The sequence below is a fragment of the Desmodus rotundus genome, chromosome 13 (genome assembly GCF_022682495.2).
Source record: "Desmodus rotundus isolate HL8 chromosome 13, HLdesRot8A.1, whole genome shotgun sequence".
Classification (NCBI taxonomy): domain Eukaryota; kingdom Metazoa; phylum Chordata; class Mammalia; order Chiroptera; family Phyllostomidae; genus Desmodus; species Desmodus rotundus.
Window position 1 is genome coordinate 51,753,243 of NC_071399.1, and position 27,318 is coordinate 51,780,560.

General features: G+C 38.6%; 1 protein-coding gene across 1 annotated transcript in view; it reads left to right on the plus strand.

Moving 5' to 3' along the window:
• EPSTI1 (epithelial stromal interaction 1) overlaps positions 1–27,318 on the plus strand; it is a 138,992-nt gene that overhangs the window by 23,152 nt on the left and 88,522 nt on the right. Inside the window, exons 2-6 of the mRNA XM_024567395.3 lie at positions 3,202–3,260; positions 4,993–5,076; positions 8,210–8,283; positions 8,938–9,021; positions 21,287–21,360. Coding sequence (XP_024423163.2) covers positions 3,202–3,260; positions 4,993–5,076; positions 8,210–8,283; positions 8,938–9,021; positions 21,287–21,360 — 375 coding nt within the window. The remainder of the gene's footprint in view (positions 1–3,201; positions 3,261–4,992; positions 5,077–8,209; positions 8,284–8,937; positions 9,022–21,286; positions 21,361–27,318) is intronic.

The following is a 27,318-nucleotide window of genomic DNA, read 5'->3' on the forward strand; positions in this document are numbered from 1 at the left end:
TTCTTTGAAATTGTGCATTCTTTGTTGAAGAGAGACTTCTAAGAGTATCTTATTTTTTTAAGAAAAACTGCATTTATAAGCTGATTGTGTTTAGCCATAACATTTCCCCTAACACTGTAATCACATGCATGCTACTGTCTCCTGCTGTGCTATATTTTTGCTCTATGAACTATTCATGCTCTTGTGGGACCACATGAATCATCCCAAAGAAGAGACACCCAGCACAGACTTACAGACTGGATGTTGGCATCATTCTGTTTCATTCTTTAAGAAGCTAGTTTGTGCCAGGCACTGTGCGAGTGGCTGGGCATATATAGATCAATCAAGCACAGTTTCTGCCCTCAAAACATCACAATATTTTAACAGCTCTTGATAACTTAGAGTTGAATATTTTTTCATAAATGAAGTTTTCCCTGATAACCCTATGAATTGAAGTGACTCCTTGCTTCTTGAGCTTCTAATTATGCTCAACTAGTATCAGAAGGAGAATGAGGGACCCATACCTGGAAGACTCAAGCTCAAAAACACAAGATGGTGGCCAGTTGGCCACTCAGGTGGGTCATCAAGAAGCAATGGGTGCACTAATTCAAAAGAATATATGCACCCCTATGTTCATTGCAGCATTGTTTACAATAGCCAAGATTTGGAGGCAGCTCAAGTGCTCATCAGTAGACAAGTAAATAAAAAAGCCGTGATACATTTACACAATGGAAGGAGAAGGAAATCTTACCTTTTGTGAAAGCATGGATAGACCTGAAGAGTGTTATGCTAAGTGAAATAAACCAGTCAGAGAAAGACAACAAAATTAAGAACAAAAAACAACCAGAACTGCCAGAAAATAAAACCGTATGGAAGTCCAACAACCAAGGAGATAAAGAAGAAACATTCATCCAGACTGGTAATAAGACCAGAGATGGGCAGCCAGGGAGGACAGGACTCATGGCAAGGTGGTGGCTAGAGGACTGGGTGGTCCCACATTTGTGTGCAGATAAACCAGGAGGAACAACTGAGGAGCAAGACAGACTAGGAAATCCAGGGTTCCATTACAGGGAAATAAAGCCTCCAAACCTCTAATTGAAAAAACCTGTGAGGGATACAGCAGTGGGAGAAGTTCCCAACCTCACAAGAGAATTCGCTGGAGAGACCAACAGGGTCCTAGAATATTCACAAACCCACCCACCCCAGGGAATCAGCACCAGAAAGGCCCAATTTGCTTGTGGGTAGTGGCAGTAGTGACTGAAAGTGGGGCAAGAGCTGAGCAAGTGGCACTGTTCCCTCTCAGACCCCTCCCCCACATACAGCGCCATATCACAGTGAAGTGGGTTGCTCCGCCCTGGTCAATACCTAAGGCTCCACCCCTTACTACATAACAGGTGTGCTGAGACAAAGAAATATGGCCCAAATGAAAGAACAGATCAAAACTCCAAAAATAGAACTAAGTGATGAAAAGATAGCCAACCTATCAGATGCATAGTTCAAATCACTGGTAATCAGGATACTAACAGAACTGGTTGAGTATTGTTGCAAAACAGAGGAAAAAGTGAAGGCTATGAAAAGTGAAATAAAGAAAAATATACAGGAAACCAACAGTGACCAGAAGGAAACCAGGACTCAAATCAATGATTTGGACCAGACGGAAGGAATAAACAGTCAATTAGAAGAGAGTGAAGAAACAAGAATTCAAAAACATGAGGAGAGGCTTAGGAATCTCCAGGGCAACTTTAAACGTTTTAACATCCAAATCATAGGGGTGCCAGAAGGAGAAGAGGAAAAGCAAGAAATTGAAAACTTATTTGAAAAATTAATGAAGGAGAACTTCCCCAATCCCAATCTGGCAAATGAAATAGATTTCCAGGAAGTCCAGGGAGCTCAGAGAGTCCCAAAGAAGTTGGACACAAGGAAGTATACACTAAGGCACATCATAATTACATTACCCAAGATTAAAGATAAGGAGAGAATCTTAAAGGCAGCAAGAGAAAAGGACACAGTTTCCTACAAAGGAGTTCCCACAAGACTATCAACTGATTTCTGAAAAGAGACCTTGCAGGCAAGAAGGGGCTGGAAAGAAGTGTTCCAAGTCAGGAAAGCCAAGAACCTACATCCAAGATTACTCTTCCCAACTAAGCTATCATTTAGAATGGAAGGGCAGATAAAGTGCTTCTCAGATAAGGTCAAGTTAAAGGAGTTCATTATCACCAAGCCCTTATTACAGGAAATGTTAAAGGGACTTATCTAAGAAAAAGAAGATGATCAAAAATACGAACAGTAAAATGACAACAAACTCACAACTATCAACAACTGAACCTACTAAAAAAAAAAAAACGCAAAACCAAAACAAAACGAACTAAGCAAACAACTAGAACAGAAACAGAATCATAGAAATGAAGATCACAGGGAAGATTATCAGCAGGGAGGAGGAAGGGGGAGAATGGGGGGAAAAAGGAACAGGAATTAAGAAGCATAATTAGTAGGTACAAAATAGACTCAGGGAGGTTAAGAATAGTATAGGAAATGGAGAAGCCAAAGAACTTAATGTGTATAACCCATGGACATGAACTAAGGGGGGAGGGGGATGCTGGTGGGAGTGGGGTGCAGGGTGTAGGGGAATAAAGGGGAGAAAAAATGGTTCAACTATAATAGCATAATCAATAAAATATACTTAAAAATAAGAACAAGTATAAATGACCCATGGACATGGACACGGGTTGGGGATTGACTGTGGGAGCAGGGGGGCTGGGCCAGGCAGGGGAGAGCCATTGGGGAAAATTGGGACAACTGTAATAGAACAACAATAAAAAAATTAAAAAAAGAATGTATGAGCGTTTTTTTGTACTCCCTGTAGGAGTGACATGACAGAGAAGACCAATCTAAAGTTATTTCTAAGGGACGTTCCCATGAGTACCACCTAGAGGAACAATGGATCCCTGCAAAGAGAATTTACCAAGAGCCAACAGTGAAGTAGTCTCTTGCCACTTACCAACTGCTTGGTATTTCCTACTTGGCCAAGTACATTTGTTTTACTTTGACAACTAGATGGTAAGATTCTGGAGAATGGACCTGGTTCTTAAAGAGGTTATCTTCCATAGTACATATTTGATGGTGATGATAGTAAATACAGTATATTAACAGAAAGATTATGTGGTGGTTTATGGGCATAAGTAATTTTTCATGATAATAAGCAGTTTTTTTTCTTCATTCTAGAGAAGGTGCATACACCTTGATAGCACCAGATGAAAACAGAAGAAGTCAGATACAAAGGAGTATGTATATTTATTTAACATTCCAAAGTTTATTTTCTTATAGAATACAATTGGTTTGCTTTGGTCTGAAGTATTTTTATTTTCTGATTTGAATATACTCACCAGATCTCATGAAGTTTTTTTCTTTATTTAACTTTAGCATTTCTAATTATACTTTTAAAAATTATTCTTTTTTAATGCTTCTGAATTAGTTTCTCTATGTTAGTAGCAGAACTCATAGCATGCTTGTGAATCTCAGATTTCTGTTGGGCTTAAACAGTTTCATACCTATTGCCAATAGACCCATTTAGGTCTCATAATGTTGGTCTGACTGCAGATATTTTTATAGGACTATGAATACTTTTGAAATAGACAAGTTATGTACTTGAAATAATAATGTAATTTGTCTTTTTCTTGATATATTTTATCTCTTCATAATGGAATTATTTTTTAAGTTTCTGTGCTCCCATAATTTTGTAACTAACATAGTCTACTCTCAGCTATTTTTATTTGCATACTGTAGGTAAATACACTTGACATTGTTGATGGGTTCTGCAACTTCAAGTGAAACAATGTATAATGAAACCAGTTTTACCATAGGCTACTTGATATAAACAAGAGCCAAGTTCCTATGGCATCATGTTATAATGAAACAAGATTATAGAAGGACCTACTGTACTTCAATTTTCTTCTCTAGATTATATCCTGTTAGAGGACAGGGAGCACACTGTCCTTGTTTCTGTGCTTATACCTAGTGGGTGTATAACATATTTAATTGAATTTGTACAGTAAAATAAATGCCGTCATTTTAAATTACAGCATTATACATTAATTAGAGTTGGAAGGAGAACTAATATTAATTTAGTTCCCAAAGAAGTCATGAAGCTTGTTCAAGTCAAGTTGTGGAACTAGCACCAGGATTCTGTGCTCTCCTATATTAGATCTTGGTAGCAAATTTAACTTTATGACTAATGGTGGACACAAGGGCACAACAGGAACACAGCTCTGTAAGGGGTTTCCACCAGACAGGTGTTCCCCTGGTGGTAAAACTGGATCAGTGCAGAATATGACAAATGTTGCTTTTGATTCAAATACTTAAGCCTTAGTGTGGCCTGGATTTTTGAGGTATTTCAGAAGTTATTTTTCTCAAATAATTAAAAAATATTATAAATGGACATTTGGAATAGTCAGGTCTAATGGGGAAATTCGGGCTTGTGTTAGTACAGAACTAGTATCTCTGGCGCCCCCTGCTGTCACTCAGTGTATATTTGGGGAATGAGCACTGCTGTCTGACGTGCCAGATACTGGAGCAAGGTTGCCCACCTGCAGTGCAGAGCCCTCAAGCCCTATAGTTGCATTAAGCTCGGGAAACGTTTAAAATAAAGAATATGGGCATCATAATTACCTGGGGATATATATTTGCCTATGTGTGAAAAGTTCTTATTGACATGAATATTCTAGTTTTGCACATATTCTCTAGAATGGGAAGAAAAACTGAACATCTTTATTTTAGTGGGAGTTCAGGTTATTTTCCAGATTTGAACCTCCTGTGTGCAGAAAGTGCCACAGAGGTGGGCCCAGGGCGACTCCGAAGGGTTAGCACTGAATGGTGTCTTCCTTTCCTGGATATCTCCTCTGCTCATGCTTGCGTGTATTTAATTGCCCTCTGATGGTTGTTTTTAATGTTTTAAAGGGACCAGTTTCCTTTTAATATGCTAACAATCGACGCTTTGGTATTTCTCACTTGGTTTAGTTGCTGAGAAAGAGCTAGAGAACCTGGCGAAGTGGAAGGAGCAACAAAGAGCGAAGCCAGTTCACTTGATGCCGATGAGGCTAGGTGAGTGTCTGAGTAGGGGAGGACAGGTAGTGCATGATCCTGTCAGCACCTTTTCTGGGTCTGTCTCTGAATGTACCTTACAGGTTGTTGGGTCACTGTGCTTCCTGGAATGAAATGCACTTAAAATGGAAACACTTAAGTATGCAGGTATATTGTTGTTTCTGATTTTCTGCAATAGCAAATGTGTGATGACACAGTTATTTGAGAATAAAGTGATGACTTAATTGCCAAATAATTTAGAGCTTATTCAATGATCAAGGCCGAAGAAATCTCACTGGGGCGCTGCATATGCCCTGTCATAGCACTAGTCAGGATGGGAGTAAAAGCTATTGCAAGCATAGTAATCATTTTACCCAGTGGTAGGTGTAAAGAGAAACGTCACCTCTGTGTTCATTCAGCAGATAGAGACCTTTGGGCATCTGAAGCACATGCTGCCACTGTGATGAATTGTCTGGGCTGCCTTTGCCCATGTTTGAATCTTCCAATGGGGAAGCCACCTAATGGGAATCTTCATTCAGTCCTTTCTTTCCTTTTCTTTTGTAGCAACAGCTAAGAACTTAAAGGGCTAGGCATACTGTTTCCACAGATTTAGTTAATGCAAATGTGTCAAGCGTCAGGGGCTACTTACTGTCATAATAGTTTTAGAGAAATATTTTTCTCCAGGCTATAGGTAAAAATAAGGTAATTTGGAAATAATTTAATGGGGGAAAGTAATAGTATCATCACCCTCCCCCCACTATATTTCATGAAAAGGGTTAATCAAGTCTCACGTTTACACTGAATGAGCCAGATTTGAGAGGTACATCAGGAAACACTTTTGTCCTGCCTAACTGGCCCCTTCAGACTGGCCCTGTGGGAGTAATTTTTTCACATAATATTTGGATGAAATTCAATCTTTTTTTGTCTTTCTCAACCAATAATGTTGTTCAGCCAATTTTAGGCATAGAACAGTGTCATTTTAGCAGTTATTCTTCAATTCTAGCTACTGGTCAAAATGGCTACTAATGGAGATTAAAACTTCTGCCATGCTCCAGCCCAGGGCTATTTTGGGTAGAAAGCTGCCAAAAAAAAATGGAGCATAGCTGAGTTTTTCTCTGATGACTGCTCTGTTTCCAGATTCTGACCCCTCCAGTGTCAAAGGGAGAAGGGGAGATAAGAGAGACTAATCCCAGTTACTTCAAGTCTTAGTATGTGCTTAAAGTGTATGCTTCCCTCTGGGGTTCTTGGAGTTCTTCCACATCCCTCCTTGCCTGTCCTCATCTTTCACCTGGATTCCCCCCGACAGAGATGATACACTTGACTGCTGCCATGCTTGGCTTCACTATTGGCTCTTGGTAGGTAGCCTCTCTTTGTGGGGCTGCATTGTTCCTCCAGGTGGCCCGTAGGGGCAAGTACCTTTAGGACAGCTTTAGATTAACATTCTCCCTTTCAGCAGTCCAGATTGGGAGTACTGGAAATGCTTGTTTGTGCTTTTTCACCACAAGTTCTGGGAATAGAAGCCATTGGTCATGCAGCCACCCCTTCTGAGTAGTCAACCCACAACAGCCTTTAGGCTCTGACTTTTCTATGCCTGGGTCCCCTCCTCAGTCTTTTAGGGACATGGATTGAAATCTCCAAATGGTTTTCATTAAACCTCTCTGTTCATTCTTATGTGAAGATTCCTCCTTCCCCAAACATACAGAGAAGGTGGGCTTCACAAAGACATCTTTCCTCTGATTTCTACCTCCCTTTGACCTATCCAACCTTTTTTATAGTATGATGGTTAACGTTGCTAGTTAACATTCCCCAATCTGGTCCAGTTACCCTCCCCCTGAAGATCCTGCTTAGGGGCCCAAGTACCTTGTTTTGGAATTTGGAATAGTTGGCACCTCTTGTCTTTGGACCTTAGCTAAAAATGAACAGACTATCATTTTTTTTATATCTAGAAATGGCCAAGAATATTTGTGCAGAAAGAGGCTCGGGGGTAGAGAAAAATTTCTAGAATGTATTAAACTTTATGATGATTTTTGAACAAAACCTGTAAACACTTAGACATCTGATTTCATTCATTTATTTTTTATTCTCAGCTCTTCTCCTTTTCTTCTACCCCTTAAAGTATTGGAATAGTTTGAGCAGATAATGAAAGTGGATGTAATATTAGATAAAAGCTTCAATGGCCCTCACTGTTTCTTTCCCTTTCCTTGATCCCCCGTGACAGAGATAGAAAGGTCAAAACCAAACAGGCTTTATATATCTTTTGGGACTCAGATGAGAAGTCTTCATGGTGTCTTTATCAGTTCAATTATAAATACTATGGTGAATGCAAATTGTTTTAATGTATCTTCTGTGACAATGAACCTTTCAGAGAACTGACACTTTTAGAGACCAAAACACCAGAGAATTATATCAAAGGGATCTTTATAATACATGCACCAAGCTTGCATAAACACTGAGAAATCTCTAAACAGTAATTCGTAGATGATTATGAAGCTGTATTCTGGCCTCAAGTTATTTTAGGTTTAATAGGGAGCAGGCACATAATCTAAGGTTTATGTTTTTCTCTTGAATACCTAAAGAAAAACAATAAATAGTATAGATTGGCCATTAATTACTAACTAGAATATTTCCATTGTACTTTTAAAAACTAGGTTATAAAGACTATATATTTTAGTGGCAAGAGCCTGAGGCTTTCCTAACCTTTGCCATCTGAGTACAGGGCAGGAGGGTCAGAAAAAGAAAAGCAAATGAAGCATCATTAATCATCATCTTTATTAGGTTAAGGAATGGTCATACTCAAGCAGGAAGAATGTCCTAGAATTTCCAAGAAAGGCACTCTTTCTTATTATTTAGCATGTACCTTCAGGTACGATTTCAATCTAAATGAAAACTTGAATACTGACACGACTGAAAAACTTTACTAGGATTGTTCTGTTCTTTTAGGAATACGGCCTTTCTGTCTAGCTCTGTTTCTCTTTTAAGTGATTACCATTCTTTAATGTCTTATTAAGAAAACTGGTTATGTCCTTACTTCTAGAGCTATGAAAATGTTAAAGAAACTCCTGGTGTTGTCTTTTCATGCATTAGTTAGTTTTTGATGGCTGACATTTCAGCTTAACATTCACGTTTCAACTTCATGACTTTATTTCTTCCTTAGGTGGAAGTGAATCAGAGGCTGAAGTCAGGCAGAAACAACAACTCCAGCTGATGCAATCTAAATACCAGCAGAAGGTCAGAATCCATCTCTTTTAATTTAATTTTGGCAAGGAATGTGAGCACCAGCACTTTCTAGTAACCATGAAAAGACACAGTAACTTAACCAAAAGTGTAAATCCTTTCAACCAATTGCAAAGGGAAACTCTCAAAAGCAAATAAATCAGTACTGAGAAGTGAAGAGATAAATATCTAGAATTTTCATTCAAGCTATATATTAGCAGGACCTCTGATTTAGGAATTTTTTTCTACCTAAGTTAACTCTACTATGTTTTGAATATTTTGATTCCAACAACACAGATTTGTTTACCCAATAACAGTCACAAAAGTAGTAAAAAAAAAATTAAGGTACTTAGTGATTGTTTTTTCAATGAGCTGAGTTTTATGATCAGGAAAAATGATCTGCCCATTTTTTTTCCTCCCTGACCCAAAGGGTGGAGGGGTGTGCAGAGAGACAGAGAGACCAAGGAAGAAATACAGAGAAATTTCATAGGCAGAAGTAGCCTGACCATTCTCTGTGACCTAAGTGGCTTGAAGTCCCAGCCTATAATCATGGTGAGGTATAGCACAAACAATACTGTAATTTGCCTTTCATCATAATTTCTTGTTCCAGAGGTTCAGGCTGAAAAATAGTAACTGTTTTTTGTCTTCTGTAATCTCAACACAATTTAGCTAAGAAGAGAAGAAGCTGTAAGAATCAAGAAGGAAGCTGAAGAAGCTGAAATCCAAAACATGAAGGCAATTCAGAGAGAGAAGGTAAGATGGTGGAGAGGATGATTAGCTAACATTTATTGAGTGTGTTTTATGTACCAGATTCTCTTCTAGACACAGTCCATACACAAACTCATTTAATCCTTAAAATAACCCTACAAAGTATATGTTATTGTTATTACCCTAGTTGAGAAATGAGGCAACTGAAATGGAGAGGGTAGATAACTTGCCCAGACCTCACAGCCAGTAAGTAGGAGTAGGATTCAAATCCAGGCTGATGGGCTTCAGAGCTTGAGTTCTTAGTCACCACAGTATCTTGATTCTCAGGCGAGTTATGGAAGTAGTCACCACATATTTGGCTACTAGCAAAACTGTTAGTAACAATGGCAATCAGTGTGCACAACCATATTTATATCCAAATACTGACTTTCCCAGGGTGAGTGTGACATAGATAAACACACTCTCTTACTCAGGGAAGAGAAAGTGTGTCTTTGCGTCTCAGTATTAGTGATGTGATCTATTCAAACCTCCAAGTGTTTTTAGTGTTGATACTTATTCTGAGGCTTGAGGAAATAAACCTCCTAAAAATGTTCATCTGCTAGAGGAGGAAGAACATCGTGTTATTCTCCCACACCCCTTCCTCATACTTTTATTCCCCACAAAGTCCTAAATTGCAGTAGGATTTAAGTGCTGAAGGGTTAGGGGAAAGGGGTTGACTTGTGATACTGACGCCCAAGTATGACACCCGGTACAGGTATAAGTCATGGAAACATAACTTCTGTTCCGCTGTCTGTCTGTCTCTCTTCCCCTCCTTCTATTTTCTTTTTCTTTTAAAGATTAACTGTTTATCAAGATTTAAACCTGGTTACTAAACAACAAATATTTTTACCAGACTTAATGAAGCCAAAACCTGATGACTTATAGAATACATGAAGTATATGACTCTTTTCTTCCCTTGAGGAGCTCTCTACCTGCTGGTGAGCAGACTGAGTTTTTCTTGGAAGGTGTCCCATTTTGTGGCCTGACCTCGAATAGGCCATACTCCTTCCTAAACTATTGGGTTGGCCAAAAAAGTCCACTGAGTTTTTTTCCATAAAAGACATATTTTTCATTTTCACCAATAACTTTATTGATTTGGATATTTTGAGTATGTCATCTTCTCCCATGTGGTATGATGTTGATTGTTCTTAATTATTGTCTCAATTTTATTGCTATCAACTTCAACTGGTCTACCCAGTTATGGAGCGTCATCCAGCAAGAAATCTCCAGCAGGAAACTTGGCAAGCCACTTTCGACACATTTGATTAGTCATATCGCCTTCTCCATACGCTGCACAAATCTCTCTTTCTCATTTTTTTTATTTCAGTTGTGTTTTTACCTTTCTTGAAATAATAAAGATTATATGCTGAAAATGTTGCATATTTTTTCTATCTTTAATATTTAAATGGCTGCATAAAAACTCATGCACAAAATAGTTTTGATAAGTTTATTTTAAAAATGCATGCTGATATGACAGCCATCACAATACAATCTAACAAAATTGTTTTGAATGAAGTTGAAGACAACTGTTACTAGAGCCATCTTATGGAAAAAACACAGATGAAGTTTTTGGCCAACTCAATATTTCTGTAAAATGAGTCCATAAGTCCCACCTCGTCTTCTCCCAAGGCCTGGGAACATCTGTAGATTTAGATGTGATATCTGTAGAGATGTAGGCTCTGGGGGAGGAGATGACTGGACTTACACATGTGTAACAGCAGTGAAATGCTGGAGATGTAAGGCAAAAAGAGTATAAAAACTTTGTTTACAAAATTCAATTGAGCAATTTGTTTCAAGCTGATGAGCTATTATTACACACCCTTACTGAAAACATTTTTATTACAAACCTTTAAAAACCCATCTTTCTCCTTTCTACTTCTCTACTCCCCACTCTTTTTTCATCCAACTCCCCCTCCCTCCACTTTCTTGTTCAAAGGCTCACACTTTGGTCTTGTGATTGTAGAGGAGTGTCCACTTACATGGAACAGAGTCTGTGTGTATTACAGGTGGAACTAGGACACAAATTAAATCATCACCAGGAACTGAGTTAAGAGGCATATCCTGAAGAATTATTGTGTTACAACCTCTTAACTTAAAAGTTACTTACTAGTTGTCATTTAATACCCATAACTGGTTGGCTTGTGGGTCATTTCTAAGTCATTTCTTCATGGGTCAAATAATGTATATGATTCAGATATGTTAGTGGTTGAAATGTTTTCTTTAACATTGAGTAAAAACAGCATTTTTCCCTTTCCAAGTGATGCCATAACACTAGTTGCCCAGTAATCACCAACTATAGAAATCTTAATTGAGTTGGCTTTTCTCATATGATAACTGTAATAATTATTGGTATAAATTTGTTTGAAAGTGAGAGATGGGAAGACAGAGTATGTAGGTCCTTTCCATTCAAAATGTGATCTCTGAACCAGCAGCACTGGCATCGCTTATTAGAAATGAAGAATCATGAGCCCACCCCAGACCTTCAGAACCAGAATCTGCATTTTAACAGGCTCTCCACATGATTCTTGTGCATGTAAACATTGCAGAGCAGAGATCTACACTACCTTACAAGAGAGTGGGCAGCCCACCCCGGTCCTTCCACAGACTTCATTTCTCGGGCTAATTGGCTGGCACTGCCACCATGACCCTGCTCTTCCTGTTGTATATAAATCTGTGGCTTTTCACACTAACTGTGAGCCTATTTAGTAGCTTGTGTCATAAAAGAAAAATGGACATTAGCCATCTAGAAATGGCATACTTCACAGTGCCAGTGTGAAAATGGCCAAGAGAGGCGATAATGGCTGTGCTTATGGAGCATTTATTCTTTAAAATGCACGGTAAACATACACAGACATCAGCCTGCAAAATTCTGCCCTCTTCCCCAGGCAGATGGCTGCTCTCCAGGGACTCTGAGCCCAGGAGAATCCATGCAGCCTGTTGCCACCTGAGAGCCTCTACTTTGGCCTCTGGTCTTACCACCTCCACCCCTTCAGTTTTCCCTGGGTCTCTCTCTGGTCAGTCAGCACCTGTGTGTGAGTGAGGGGAGAGTAAACTGCATTCTCTGCCAGCACATGTTCTTTGCTTCTTAATAAGCACAGGGGTATGAATGGCAGGCTACTCTTTAGCATCTGGTCAGGTCAGTGGGGTCCAGGACAAGTTAATGCTATGGATGAAGGGGTGATTTGGGAGGGCACTGGTATGCCTCAGTCAAGCAAGTATTCCCTGTGCTAGGGCATGTTGGTCTTCTCGAGGAGTGCTGGAGCCCCTCCTCTTACTGGTTTATGAAACTGGATTGTTACATTTTCAGGATTTTTTTGAACTTGTTGACTTTATACTGGGAGCTTGATACTGACCATGTGGGAGTCTTTTCACCATGGAATCAGTAAATAATTTTTTCAGACTTTCATAATGCCCACAAATCAACCTCCTCTCCTCCTCCCTGCTGGAGCAGGTTGTTAAGTTTATCAGCACAGCACTGCTTAGCCCTAACAGGTTCTCCCTCACCCTCCCCTACCATCCACATTCCAAAGCCAAGCCTCAGAGGACTAGGAGGGCAAGGATTTTGTGCAGTATCTGCCATATTGCGTGTCCGATACTTTTGATTTATAAACAGATTTAACCCATGTGGTAGGCAGGATAATGTCTCCTCCCTGCCCGTCCACATTCCAATTCCTGGAACCTGGGGCTATATTATGTTACATGGCAAAAGGGAATTAAGTTTGCAGGTGGAATTAAGATTGCTAATTGACTTACTTTTAAAAGGGAAGAGTATCCTGCATTATCCAGGTGGGTCCAATGTAATCACAAGGGTCCTTAAATTGGAAGAGGGAGGCAGAGAATTGAGAACATGAAGAGATGGTAGCAAGAGAAAGATTTAGCCTGCCATTGCTGGCTTGGAAGATGAAGGAAGATGCCACTATCTAAGGAATGTGGGAGATCTCTAGAAGGTAGAAAAGGCAAAGAAACAGATTCTCCCCTGCAGCCTCCAGAAGGAATGCAGACCTGCTGACCTCTAGAACTGTATGATTATTAATACATTTTTGTTTTTTTAAACCACCATGTTAGGGATAAATTGTTACAGCAGCAGTAGGAAGTTAGCACATGCATGTGGTTTTATAATGATGTATGAATGCCTCCCTGCAAATTTATAAAGCAGAGAAAATATCTCTAAAATATTTAGAACATCAGAGTGAAAGAACGTTATTAAAAACAATAAAACAGCAGCATACCAGATGTAAGTGCTTTTTTGACACTGGATTTCACAGCATATGTACAAGTTTTCATAAATCCTCACAGCAGGCATTTCACTGGAACTTAGTGCTGCAGAAGTGACCCTCCACCTTGCTTTCCCCTCATAATCATGTTGGAGAATTAACTGATAACTTGATATTTTCAACTTTCATAATATCCACACACTTAAAAAGAAAAAACCTTCCAATTCTATGCCAAAGACCCTCCTCACCTCCTAGGTTCATCTTATTCTGCCTTGAGCTACTAGTGCTCGAAATAATATACAATGCCCTATAGTTTACAAATACTTCATTTAATTCTTCCAACCTCTTGAGATAGCATAATGTCAGAAAGAGCAGGAAAACAGCTAGAAATCTGAGTGGCATCCAAAGCCTTTCCTTGCTCTTTTCAATACACCATAAAGTCATAAAGCTGATCAAGTTATTTGGAGCACTGGAGGTCACGGTGTTTTATTCAGACACTGTGGAATGATTTTATTTTTAATGCTATAAAGTTAAGTAGGAACTCACCAGGAGGAAATAAGGTATACATATTAGATGCAGAGATGCATACATATACATATTTTTAAGGAATCACATTTGTTACTTAGTCTAGGAAACTGGTAAATAGAAAGGGCTGAAGGTTTAAGAATAACTTATGGGTAAAACTCAACACTGAAAAAATTATTTCAACATTGTTTTTATAAACTAGGAATATGTCCATTTCTGAAAACTTTCAAGGAACAGCAATATTTCCCAGAAATACGGTCCCTGCATCATTCAATTCTTTATGGATGCATTGGTATGGGGCATTAAACCTCTGGTTGTTGAAATGCTGTAGGACCCCATTAATTAATCTCATAGTGTTGGGATGTTAATGATATGACTGAAATGCAGATGTAGTACTAAGAGGGTAAGCTGTTAGCTTCTCTATCCTTCACTTCATCTGTAGATTGGGTGTAATAACATATAATAATGGGACTGGTAGGCCTAAAGCACTTCATAAACACTCATTGAGGGTGCCCTAACACAATTAATTATGCATGTAAAGAAGTGCCTTAACACTATCTCATTTGACTCTTTTATATCAACCTCTTGTGTGGAAAGCAGGCAGAGGTGATTATTCTTATTTTACATGCAAATTAATTGACTCAATTATGTCATTTCCACCAAGGCCACGTGAATAAGGTTGCTGGAAAGAAAGAAAAAACTCATGGATTTTTTTTGGTCACACTAAATTTCTGGCTTCTTTCTCAACTGGGTCTTTAACAATGCCTGACATTTTTCCTTTGTAGTCTAGGCCTGTCTCTATTTACCAAGATTCCTCCCTTAACCTTTTAAAATCCTCTTCTTTTTATCTCATCTCTTACCTTCTAGGAAGTAAAGGCTATCAGGCCATAAGTACCTTTATTTTTCTGTTTCCTTATTCTTCCTTTGCTATTTATACCCCCACCTCATCTCAAGAGGTAAAAGAGGTGCTTTCTTTGGTGCTGTAATGAATTCTGCCACCTGTGCTTACAATCCCATCTTGATTCCATCTTCTCGGGAACCTTGCTACTCTATCATCAAGCCCCCTTTTCTCCTGTCACTCTCTCATTGTTTATTTATTTTTACGATCTTGTAATATAATCATAATCAAGTCTCTCATCTTAAAAACAAAGTGTCTCTCTATTCTCATTTGCTTTCTCTTTTTAATTTAATCTTTATTGTATATTTTTCGATTACCATTTAGTCCCCTTAGACCCCTCCCCCCAGCAATCACCACACTGTTGTCCATGTATATGAGTCGTTTTTTTCTTTTTGCCTAATCCCTCCATCTCCTCACATACCCCCTCCCCCCCACTGGCTGTCATCCTACCCTCCATCTATGAGTCTGTCCCCATTTTACTTGTTAGTTCCATTTGTTCATTAGGTTCCTCTTATAGGTGAGATTATTTAGTATTTGTCTTTCACTGCCCAGCTTATTTCACTTAGCATAAAGTTCTCCAGGTCCATCCATACTGTCACAAAGGGTATAATTTTCTTCTTTTTTATGGCTAAGTGGTATTCTATTGTGTAAATGTCCCACAGTTGTTTTGTCCACTCATTTACTGATGGACACTTGGGCTGCTTCCATATCTTGGTGATTGTAAATAATGCTCCAAATGCAGCACTGGGTGCTTATGTCCTTTGATTTACTGTTTTGGGTTCCTTCAGATATATTACCAGGAGTGGGATCACTGGGTCAAAAGGCACATCCACTTTTACTTTTTTTGAGGTACCTCCATACTGCTTTCCACAGTGACTGTACTAGTCTGCATTCCCACCAACAGTGCAAGAGAGTTCTGTTTTCTCCACATCCTCACCAGCACTTGTTGTTTGTTGATTTATTGAGGATAGCCATTCTGACAGGTGTGAGATGATATCTCACTGTGGTTTTCATTTGCATTTCTCTGATGTTTAGTGATGTTGAACATCTTTTCATATGTCTATTGGTCATCTATATGTCCTCTCAGGAGAAGTGTCTATTCAGGTCCTTTGCCTATTTTTTCATTTGGGTTGTCTGTTTTTTTGGTGTTGAGCTTTGTAAGTCCTTTATAAATTTTGGGTATTAACCCCTTATCAGATGTATTGGTAAATATGTTCTCCCATTCTATGGGTTGTCTTTTTATTTCGTTGATGATTTCCTTTGCTGTGCAAAAACTTTTTAGTTTGAAGTAGTCCCATGTATTTATTTTTTCCTTTTGTTTCCCTTACCTGGGGGGATACATCTGATAAAATATTGCTATGAGTAATGTCCGAGATTTTGCTGTCTGTGTTTTCTTCTAGGATTTTTATGGTTTTGGGTCTAAAATTTAGACCATTTTGATCCATTTTGAATTTAATCTTGTGTGTTGTGTAAGAAGGTGGTCTAGTTTCATTTTTCTGCATCTATCTGTCCAATTTTCCCAATACCATTTATTGAATAAACTATCTTTAACCCATTGTATGTACTTGCTTCCTCTGTCCAATACTAATTGACTATAGAGGTGTGGGTTTATATCTGGGCTCTCTATTCCATCCCATTGATCTATGTGTCTGTTTTTATGCTAGTACCATGCTGTTTTGATTATTATGGTCTTATAGTGTAGTTTGATATTAGGCATAGTGATTCCTTCAACTTTGTTATTTTTCAGGATTACTGTTCTTATGTGGGTCTTTTGTGGTTCCACAGAAAGTTCTGAAATATTTGTTCTAGTTCTGTGAAATATGTCACTGGAATCTTTTTTTTTAAGGTTTTTATTATTTTTAGACAGAGGGAAAGGGAGGGAGAAAGAGAGGGAAACATCAATGTATGGTTGCTTCTCTCATGCCCCCTACTGGGGACCTTCCCTGCAACCCAGACATGTGCCCTGACTGGGAATTGAGCTGGGGACCCTTTGGTTTGCAGGCTGGCACTCAATCCACTGAGCCACACAAGCCAGGGATGTTGAATCTTGATAGGAATTGAATTGAATCTATAGATTGTTTGGGTGGAATGGACATTTTAATAATGTCAAATCTTCCTATCCATGAACATGGTATGTGCTTCCACTTATTTGTATCTTTTTCAATTTCTTTCTTCAGTGTCTTACAATTTTCTGTGTACAGGTCTTTTACATCCTTGGTTAGGTTCATTTCTAGGTATTTTATTCTTTTTATAAAAATTGTGAATGGGATTGTTTTCTTAATTTCCCTTTCTGTTAGTTTGTTATTGGTATATACAAATGCAATTGATTTCTAGATATTAATTTTGTATCCTGCTACTTTGCTGAATTCACTTATCAGTTCGAGTCATTTCTAGGTGCAATCTTTGGGGTCTCTATGTACATTACCATGTCACCTGCAAATAATGAGTTTTACTTCTTCCTTTCCAATTTGTATGGCTTTTATTTCTCCTTCTTGTCTGATTGCTGTGGGTAGGACTTCCAGTACTATACTGAATAAGAGAGGTGAACGCAGACCTTCCAGTATTGTTCCTGCCACTTACCCTTCCACCCTATTGGATCTTTCTTGTTTGCTTTCAACTCCTCCACCCCAAACATCATCACTCAACTTCTGAAAGGTCCTCTGCCACATGTGGTTTCCACATGCCCATCTATGCGCTGGCTCTAACAATCACCTTAACACAGGATCTCTGTTGCAGCAAATGTTCCTCAGGTGAGCTTGGCTGGCTTGGTAACTAACTTACCTTCTTTGAGTGCTTGCCTTTATGTACTTCTTCCTTGGTGGGCTGAATTTGCCTTCTGTCTCTAATACTTCACTCGTGCTGATCTAGCCAAAATCATGAATGATGCTCTTAATCCAAAAACTTAATGGAGACTCTTTAATTCCTAACTTATTGAAACTCTTTGTAATATTGTAACAATCAAAAACTCTGCCCTTTAAATTCCACCCCTCAAGAATGCTTCTGGGTCCTTTTTCTTGTGTTTCTACTATTGATGTTCTATCAGGTCCCATCCTTTGGTCTTCTCTAATATCCCTGTGCCTATACTGCCCTATTCTTAAGTGAAAGCCCCCATATTTCCACATTTAAGGACTTAGTTATTGTGTGTGCTCATGATTTCTGAAATCCATATCATTAGGCCAGACCATATTCATAAATCCCAGGGGCAGATATTTTACTGTATGCTTGATATTTCTCTCTAGATCACAGGTGGCAAACACAAGGCCTACGGCCCAAATCTGGCCCTCTACCTTGTTTATCTGGCCTGGCACCTTGTTTCTATCCAGCAGCAGCACCAAGCTCTCACTTAACTGTTAAGGAGTAGTTACATTTATACAGTCCTAAACTTACATTCTGCTCTCTGAAGGCAACTGTGAGGCTGACGTGGCCCCCAGTGAAATGAGTTTGACACCCCTGCTCTAGATGTTCCACAAGTATATCTCAAATCCAATAGGTGCAAAACTGACCTCATATATTCATTCTGATGCTCTTAAATGACATTCATCCTGCACTCTCTCTTCTTTCCTTACTTGTCCTATATCAATGTAGTTATACCTTCTGTTATTTCATTTTCCCTCCTGTTATAATATTTCTGTCCCCTACATTTTTCTAAAGTTTGTTCTCTGTCTTTTCTTCTTTGTCCCTGCTGCCTTAATCTGGGACTCATAATTTATAGATTACTGTGGGAATCACTCCATTGGTTTTTAGATTTGTGGTCCATCCTCTGTGATGCTTTCAGAGTGAGTTGTTTACTTTCATGCTTAAAATAACATAATGGCTTATCATTGACTTTAATGAGGTCCAGACTCTTTTTATTTGGCATGAAAATTCCTTTATAATTGCCCCTTTTTACTTCCTCAACATTATCTTCCACCCATCTCAGTACAAACCCATTTGAATTAATCCAGGAGCTTCTTGCAAATCACTGAACTGGAATATTCTCTCAGGCCTTCGTACATTGAAAATACTGTAAGCTGTGGGAATGCCCCTTTTCTATCCAGGGCCACTGCTAGCCCATCACTGCCTTCGTGCAAATTAGAAATGATTTTCCACCCAGGCAATCAGTTCTGTGGGTATGCGGATTGGTGATAGATGATACCTTTGTGAGAAATAGAAGACACCTCTGCTGTGTTGAAGCATCCCATTCTGGGATACAAGGCTTGGTGCCCTGAAAGCTTACTATTTTTCAGTCTTTCATATCCTCTCTGCTTGGCCCCCTTAGGCAGTGAGTAACCTATACAATGGAATACAGCGGCCCTACTCCCATCATCCCCTTCTCCTCCTGGAAAGCTATTGCTTGTTTAAGTTTGGTCTCTATGTAGGATTTCTACCTCTCATTAGACCTATGGTTCTCATCCTCTTGTCTGATCATCAGTCCCTTTGGGAATCTGGAGAAAGCTATGAGTCCGCTTTTGGTAAAAACGAGCATGCTCCTAACATACAGCTCATCCCTGAACCTGAGGTTAGAAAGCACATCCCAAGGGTCATTCAGCCCCTTGGTTCCCTTGCCAAGGATGGGGTCTGCCCCATTTGTGGCACTAAATGAACATTTGTGGAACCATTGAGAGCATTTCCTGACAAACCACTTCCATGCATGTTCTGTGTTCATATTGCACCACTTGCAAACCTCTATCTTCTAACATATTTTATATACTGCTATCATTGCTTTCTTGTCTATGTCCTAGCTAGCTTCTGTTTTCCAGAGTAGGCACTGTTCTGTTCACATCTGCATTCCCAATTTCTAACACAGTACAAGAATATAATGGGTATTTCATAAATGTTTGTTGAGATTCAGTGATATTACATGACTTAAGGTCACCCTTTCAGTGATAGTGAACCTAAAGCTGATTCTATAAACTTTTCTCCTGGATCTCATGTTATTAAATGTTTTAAATTCTGCATTTGTATATGTATGTGCAAGTTGTTTGGGTGACACCTTAACTGACTGTTAAGTGGAAAGAGGTAGAGTCTGAGATCCAAGTATTTGGGTACATATACATTGGTAGGTATTAGATACAATTTTTCAAATACTCCAGTGTTGCAAAATACTTCTCCATAAACTTCTGAGGAATAAACAGACCTTTGGTGGATGAAATTTAGCTACTGTTTTCATGAGATGAATTCAATGATACTCTATTAGTGAAGAGATTAAAACCACTTTTTAATTTCTGGCCTTGCTAAAGGAACCCAACCTTGGTCTCTAGGTGCTTCTGTGTCTTTTTGCCTCATCATTCTCAAAGTGGCATTACTAATACTGGTTTAAGCAATACCGACTGCCTGCTGGCTGTGTCTTAACATTATTTTTGCCCTCACAGATATAGGGAGCTCATCACAATTGATCACTTTTGGTTTCATGAATCAGGGTTTTTTTCTAGATTAGAATCACATTTATTTGGGTTTAAAATTCTCTATTAGTTTGCTTCCTAGAACTGTGGTTCATTAATAATCCAATTGTATTGGAATTGATTCATGTTGGTTGTAGTAAATTTCCCTTGTATTTTCTGAAACTGAAATCATCTACTTTGCCTTTCAAAACTGGACTACTAAATAGTTCTGTGTGAATGAAGAGTTTTATGAAAATGAAAAATATGAATAATTTCTGCCTCTCTTTGAAAGGTGAAGCCAAACTTACGTCAGGGTTTGGAAGTGATGGTTTCCGTGAGTTCCTTTTCACAGTTCTTTGTGCTGGGCAAATCTGGTTCTTCTTCTTAAAGCAAACCCAGCCGCTCATGTCCTCCTTGGATTCATTTAAAACTTCAAGTCTCTCCTGTGCTGTAGAACATGTTTCAAGTACTCATTAACTTTGTTGTCCAGGAATTTTACTTGTTTTTCTTAGGCAAGTTTTTAAAACATGACAGTTGTGTCGTAGTGAATAAAAAGCAACTCTTCTGAGTTATTAAGTTGGATTAAAATATGCCAGAGCCATGGTGACAGTAATGTTAAATAGGAAGGTTTTTTCTCTAATAAACAACTTATTATAAAAAAAAAGACCTCTTTTCTATTTAAGTGGATGGCTTTTTAATGACAGTATGCTGTTCAGCCTCTCAACAGCTTTAAGTGTTTGATTCTAAGTCAGAAGGGAGTTGGGTTGGTTTATTGAAAGTCTTTTCCTGAATGCGTTAGTATATATAAATATTGTATAAACTATTTAACCATTTATTATAATTTTAACATACTCGGTGTAGAAATTTCTTGTTTCCCTAAGAACATTTTTTTAGCTTTTAATATGATTTTATTTTTTTAATTAATTAATTTATTTTTATTCAGTGGGGAGAGGGGTCCCTAAGAACATTTTGAAAACCCTGCTTAAAATATAAATGTTGCTGTTGTTTGAACTAAGGAATAAAAATGTGAAATGTGAATTCTGAGATTATACTGAACAAGTTGAAAGCAGGGATCCAATAAAATAATTTGGGGTTCCTGGGTTTCAGTGTAGTGCCCGGGGGCTGTGAGCAGGATATTGCCTTGGAATCCCTGGTAGGTACCACATTGGGCCATTGAGGCCACTTAAGCCTAAGGGTTTCAGCTTTCAGGAAACTTTAACATCATGATTCATTTGTTTCCCTAATAAATTACAATTTTATATTTGAAATTTCAGAGTGAAAAACTAGAGGAGAAAAAAAGACACCAAGAAAATCTCCGAAGACAAGCATTTAGAGAGCATCAGCAATAGTAAGTTTATGTTTTCAGGACTTTGTACCTTTATAGGCATATTATTCATTCTGCTTTTTAATTCTAGGTGATGCTAACTTTTCCAGTCTGCCAATATTGGATAATTGGCTGTTATATTAATTATGTAATTGAACTCCTTCATTCTGTAAGTGAGATTCTAAGGTTAGAAACATCTATATTCACCAAAGTCTTTTTTAGTCAATTGATTAGAAATAATACTGCTGAACTTGAGAAATTATTCATTATAAATCACTTCAAAGACTTGATTCTTTGGTGATTTAGGGTACTTCTGATTATACTGACTTCCAAAATACTGACATAAGGAAGAGGGTGTTTGAAAAAAGCACCCATGAAGAATCTAAACTAACTAGAAGTTAACCTAATGGATTGAGGACTATTCCACACATGTATTTTTGTAGACAACAATTGAGAAACTTTTTAGCAATTTTTGGCAAAACTGCCAATTGGTGATCATACACCAAGGTACTTTTGTCCAGTGTGATTTGTGAATTACAGCAGTTAACATATATAGCACAACTACTCTGTGCTTTGTAATTAGATAATGTACTCTGTTACACAGACTTTAAAGATAAGCTGGCTTGCTAACTCTATGTAGTTAGATTATCTGCACATTGCTTAAAAGTATAGTCAAAACCAATGGACCATATTTGTGGCCTGAGGTTAATTCCAAAAGGAGTAGAATTAAAACCAAGTAGATCTGGGTTCAAAGTCTTCTCTCAGTTCCTAGATGTGACCCTGGACAAACTACTAAACCTCTTTGAACTTCAATTTTCTTAAAAAAATAGGGGTAATAATCTTCCCCACAGTCAATTTGTAAGGATTAAGTCAGATATCATCTGTAAAGGGCACAAAGGTGCCTGAATATTATAGGGACTTGAAACTAAACTTTTAATAGAGGTCCTTGTTGAATGGATCAGACAACTTTCATTTTGCCAGGATTGTATGAGATTTCTGGCCCATGAGACCTAGTCATTGACCTTCCACTTTCATGTGGATTGTTCTCTGCCTCCCACCTCTTTTCTCTTCCCATCATTGTACCTCCTGTGCAGAATTTAAGGGATGAGCATATATGACACCCTAAATCATGCTCCTCCTGTAAGTACAGAGTGTTCTGGTTCTCTGATTCCACTGAAATTATCCTGCCTCTATTGTAAGTAGCTCTTTCTTGCTTTAACAATCAGAAGTAGGAATTGGAAAAGAAGTTTCTCAGCTCTTCACTTTTCCCCTAAGCAAGTAGGTACTTGGCCTCTGCTACCCAGACTAGAAAATGAGTGGGAGATGATATGGGGTTGGATGAAAGGGGGTTGGGTGACATTCTCCTCTCTAAGTTAAAAGAAACATTACTCTTATTTGAATCATAACATCCATAGCCTGTCTTTCCCTACTCCTCTTCTAAGGCAGGCATGGGGAGGGGTGTAATTGTTCAGGGAGTGATGGGAAGCTGAACACCAGAAATTCTCTCCCTTACAGAGATGGCAGGAGAGAGGTAATAAAATTAAGGGTGTTACTGTATCACTGAGCCCCATTCATGCATAGAGAATGGATGAGAGTTTAATTCTAGGCCAACCAGAGCAGGTGAAAGAGATAAGGAACTACCATGAGGCAATTGTAGCCTAGAGATAAAAGAATAACAAATGTATTTATCCTGTGGCATCCTAGTTTTACACTGTAAAAAGGGGGCTTTTAGGTACAGGACATGGGAAGTTGAATGAGTCCATTTTCTGGAGTTTTAAACATGACAAGGTCAAGGATGAGAGAGAACTTTAAAAGACATGCAGACTGTGCCATTCAACCTCCTCTCTTTCATATTCTTCCAGCTTCTTGAATTTGTGTTTTACTAAATGCTAGAGATCAATCTTATTTTTTTTCTGTGAAAAAAAATGTTTTAATCTCAGCTACTTCACAACTTTCAGTGGAGCTGAATCCAATTACACGCACATTTCACTCTTGATCTTTCTTCTGCTTATCCTGAAAGTTCCAGTTAACCAGGAAAGAGAGAAGTTGGCTAAAAATGAGAAGCATTTGAAATTGATTTTTAAAGCCTATTGAAAAATACAAGAAATATTATGAGTTTTTTAAAAGTTTATTTTTTGAACTACTTTTGAAATTAAAAGACCAATAGTTCATGAAATGAATGGCCATTATATATGAAATATGAAAGGGACTTCTTCAAAAAGATGAATCCTTGATTATAATCCTTGGTCATACCTTCTTAGAGTGAGTTGATGAGGCAAAAATTGTCTAGGAAAGCTGTTAGATTTTAATAGCACAAAGATTTCACCAGACTAAACAGGCTGGTTTCCATCTCTCTCCCCACACCCCCAAATTAGATTCTCCCAAGGCAGTCAAACCGAAAAACACAAAATAGAGACACAAGTAAGAAAAAGTTTTAAACTAGTCAATACCTCATGTCCTTGCCAGTTTCAGCATGCTGTGACATGTGGTTCAAATAGCAGACCAGGAAAGTTTTTTTTCCCTTTTTGTAGAGAAGGGTAACCATGGACTTGAGCAGACTGTAAATCCAAGCTGCTAGAGAAAATGCTCATAGTAGCATCCTGGGGCACCACCATGAGAATCTTAATGTGCTCTCTCTTAGCACCCCGCTCCTGACTTCGTTCATTTGCTTCTGATTATTTTTAGTGTTGTCAATTATTTGGCTAACAGGCAGAAAACTAGGCTTTTATTGACATCCAAAGGGACTCTCCTGAGTGTAATAATGAAGGCAGTTTATTGAATGCCTGTGAGGTTGTTTTCTAATTGTACGCAGTAATCTGCCCAGGCAAGCTGGCTGAAAATACCCCAGCAGATTGCATGTGCAGATGGAGCAGCCAGGATGGTTTTTATGAGAAGACCTCTGGAATACACTTCTGCAGTACTGTCTTTTCCTTAAAATTTGAGTGACTGACTATTTCAATTGGCAGATGAGAGCAGACCGGATTAATGGTGCATTAAGTCTGCTACTCTGGCTGGGGACAGACTCAAATTTCACAATTCAGTGTTTGTTCTAGGATTCTTGAGCATTAAAGGGAAAGGTAGAAATAGACATCTAACCTTGGTGTAGTTTTCACTGTTATTTTTACTCTCTGTAAGTTTCTCCTACTTACAAAAAGTCAAATGTGATACTTTTCAGAATGGCATTGTCTATTAATATTACTGGTAGATATAAAGGTTTGAAATAACAGATAATAAATCTTTTGTATTGTTTTTTAATATCAAAGACAGGATGTTGTGATTTATGTTATTTAAAACATTGAGTAAAATCTCAGCATTTAAAATTTTAAATGATAATTTATTTTGAGGGCTATAGTCATATTTCTAATCATTTTGTTCTCTTTTGATGGATATAGAGACAGGTTTAAATTTTGAGCCTATTTAACCAATACAGGGCAGGGTGGGGCTTGGGTACGATGCATGGGGGCAGGTAGTCAGATGCATTTTGTGTGTGGGTGTCAGGAAAAACAATGTTTTCTTAAGGATTTGCTGAAGAGAAGAGAATTGGGTAGCTTTCAAAGATTTAAAATGTTCATTCATATTTAATAACCATTTTAAAGTATATTTTATTGATTATGCTATTATAGTTGCCCCTTTTTTGTCTCCCCTTTATTTCCCTCTGCCCTACACTCACTCCCTTAGTTCATGTCCATAGGTCATACATATAAATTCTTTGGCTTCTCCATTTCCTATACTACTCTTAACCTCCTCCTGTCTATTTTGTACCTATCAATATGCTTCTATTCCCTGTACCTTTTCTCCCTTTCTCCCCCTTCCCCCTCCCTTGGATAACCCTCCATGTGAGTGATCTCCATTTCTGTGATTCTGTTACTGTTCTAGTTGTTTGCTTACTTTTGTTGTTGTTGTTTTAAGTTTCAGTTGTGGATAGTTGTGAGTTTGTTGACATTATACTGTTCATAGTTTTGATCTTCTTCTTTTTCTTAGATGAGTCTCTTTAACATTTCATATAATAAGGGCTTTGTAATGATGAATTCCTTTAACTTATCTGGGAAGTGCTTTATCTGCCCTTCCATTCTAAATGATAGCTCTGCTGGATAGAGTAATCTTGGATGTAGGTCCTTGCTTTTCATGACTTTGAATACTTCTTTCCAGCCCCTTCTTACCTGCAAAGTTTCTTTTGAGAGTCTTATGACAGTCTTATGGGGACTCCTTTGTAGGTAACTCTCTGCTTTTCTCTTCCTGCTTTTAAAGTTCTCTCTTTATCTTTAAATGTTGGCATTTTAATTATGATGCGTCTTGGTGTGAACCTCTTTGGGTCCAACTTCTTGGGACTCTCTGTGCTTCCTGGACTTGTATTCTATTTCTGTCGCCAGGTTGGGGAAGTTTTCTTTTATTATTTTTTTAGATAAATTTTCAATTTCTTGCTCTTCCTCTTCGCTTTCTGGCACTCCTATGATTTGGTATTGGCACTATTGGGGATGTCCCAGAGTCTTCTTATTCTCTCCTAATTTTTTTAAATTTCTGTTTCTATATTCTGTTCTGGTTGATTGTTTATTTCTTCTTTATATTCCAAATCATTGATTTGAGCCCTTGCTTCCTTCTCTTCACTGTTGGTTCCCTGTAGATTTTTCTTTATTTTACTTAGTGTGGCCTTCATTTCTTCCCTTATGCATTTGCCTTATTCAATGAGTTCTCTGTGCATCCTTATCACCAGTGTTTTGAACTCTGCATCTGATAGGTTGGCTATCTCTGTTTTGCTTAGTCTTTTTTCTGGAGTTTTGTTGTTCTTTCATTTGAGCCATATTTCTTCTTCTCGATTTGGCAGCCTTCCTGTGTTTGCTTCTGTGTATTAGGTGGAGCTGCTTTGACTCCCTGTCTTAGCGCAACTATTCAGTTGTATGGGGCAGAACTTTAGGTGTTTGCTAGAGTGGGGAAACCTGCTTCACTACTTTGTGGCTCTGTATGTGGGGAAGGGGTTAGAGAGGGGACAATGCCACTGAAGCTTGCTTGGTACTCATCCCATTTCCAGTCACTTCATTCCCTTACCATATGCAAATAGCGCCCCTCTAGTTGCTGCCCCAGTGGTGGTTCCCAGAGTGGGTGGGTTTGCATTTGTTCTAGGATCATGTGGGCCCTTTAAGTAGCCACTCCCGAGAGACTGGCAGTTTCTTCTGCCATCCCAACCCCCATGGGTTTTTACAGCCAGAAGTTAATGAGGCTTTATTTCTTGGCACTGGAACCTTGGGCCTTGTGGTCTGGTCTGGGGCTTGGATCGCTCACTCCCAAGGTATCTCTCCCATTTTTATCCACCACATGTGAATGTGGGACCACCCCATTCCACCGACAGCCTCACTGTCACTGCCTTGCTGCCACTACACCATGTCTTCTCCACCCTGGCTTCCTATCTCTGCACCTCCTGCTTGTCTGGATGAATGTTTCTTGTTTAAATCCTTTGTTGTGAGGTTTCCATACAGTTTGATTTTCTGGCAGCTCTGAGTGGTTTTTTTTTTGTTGGTTTTTTTTTTTTGAGGTTAGTTGTGATCCTTCTCATGCCTGGTTGTACAAGGAGGTGAAGCGTGTCTTCTTAAGCCTCTATCTTGACTGGAAGTCCCCCAGGGCTCAGTTCTTAAAACCCCAGTTTGAAGAGCTCTTAGGATTGAGCTCTTTTCAAAACAGGACATTCCTATTTCTAAATTGTCAAGTGCCACTTCATGCTCAGCCTGTCGATTATAATGTTGGGAAATTTTCTGCATTTCTGCCACTGGAACCATGCATCTCCTTTACTTCCATTTGAATAATAATGTGATTAGTTCCTAGGAGGCACAACTTTATATATTTTAGTTGCTTATAGCTGAGGACCTAGACAGGTATGCTGAATATGCATACTTAGGCCACAAGTTTGTCTTCTAATATGTTCACAAAATTTCTAATGCCCTTCACAGGTTCTGGAAGACACTTAAGGGCTGAATTGATCCCTTACCCATA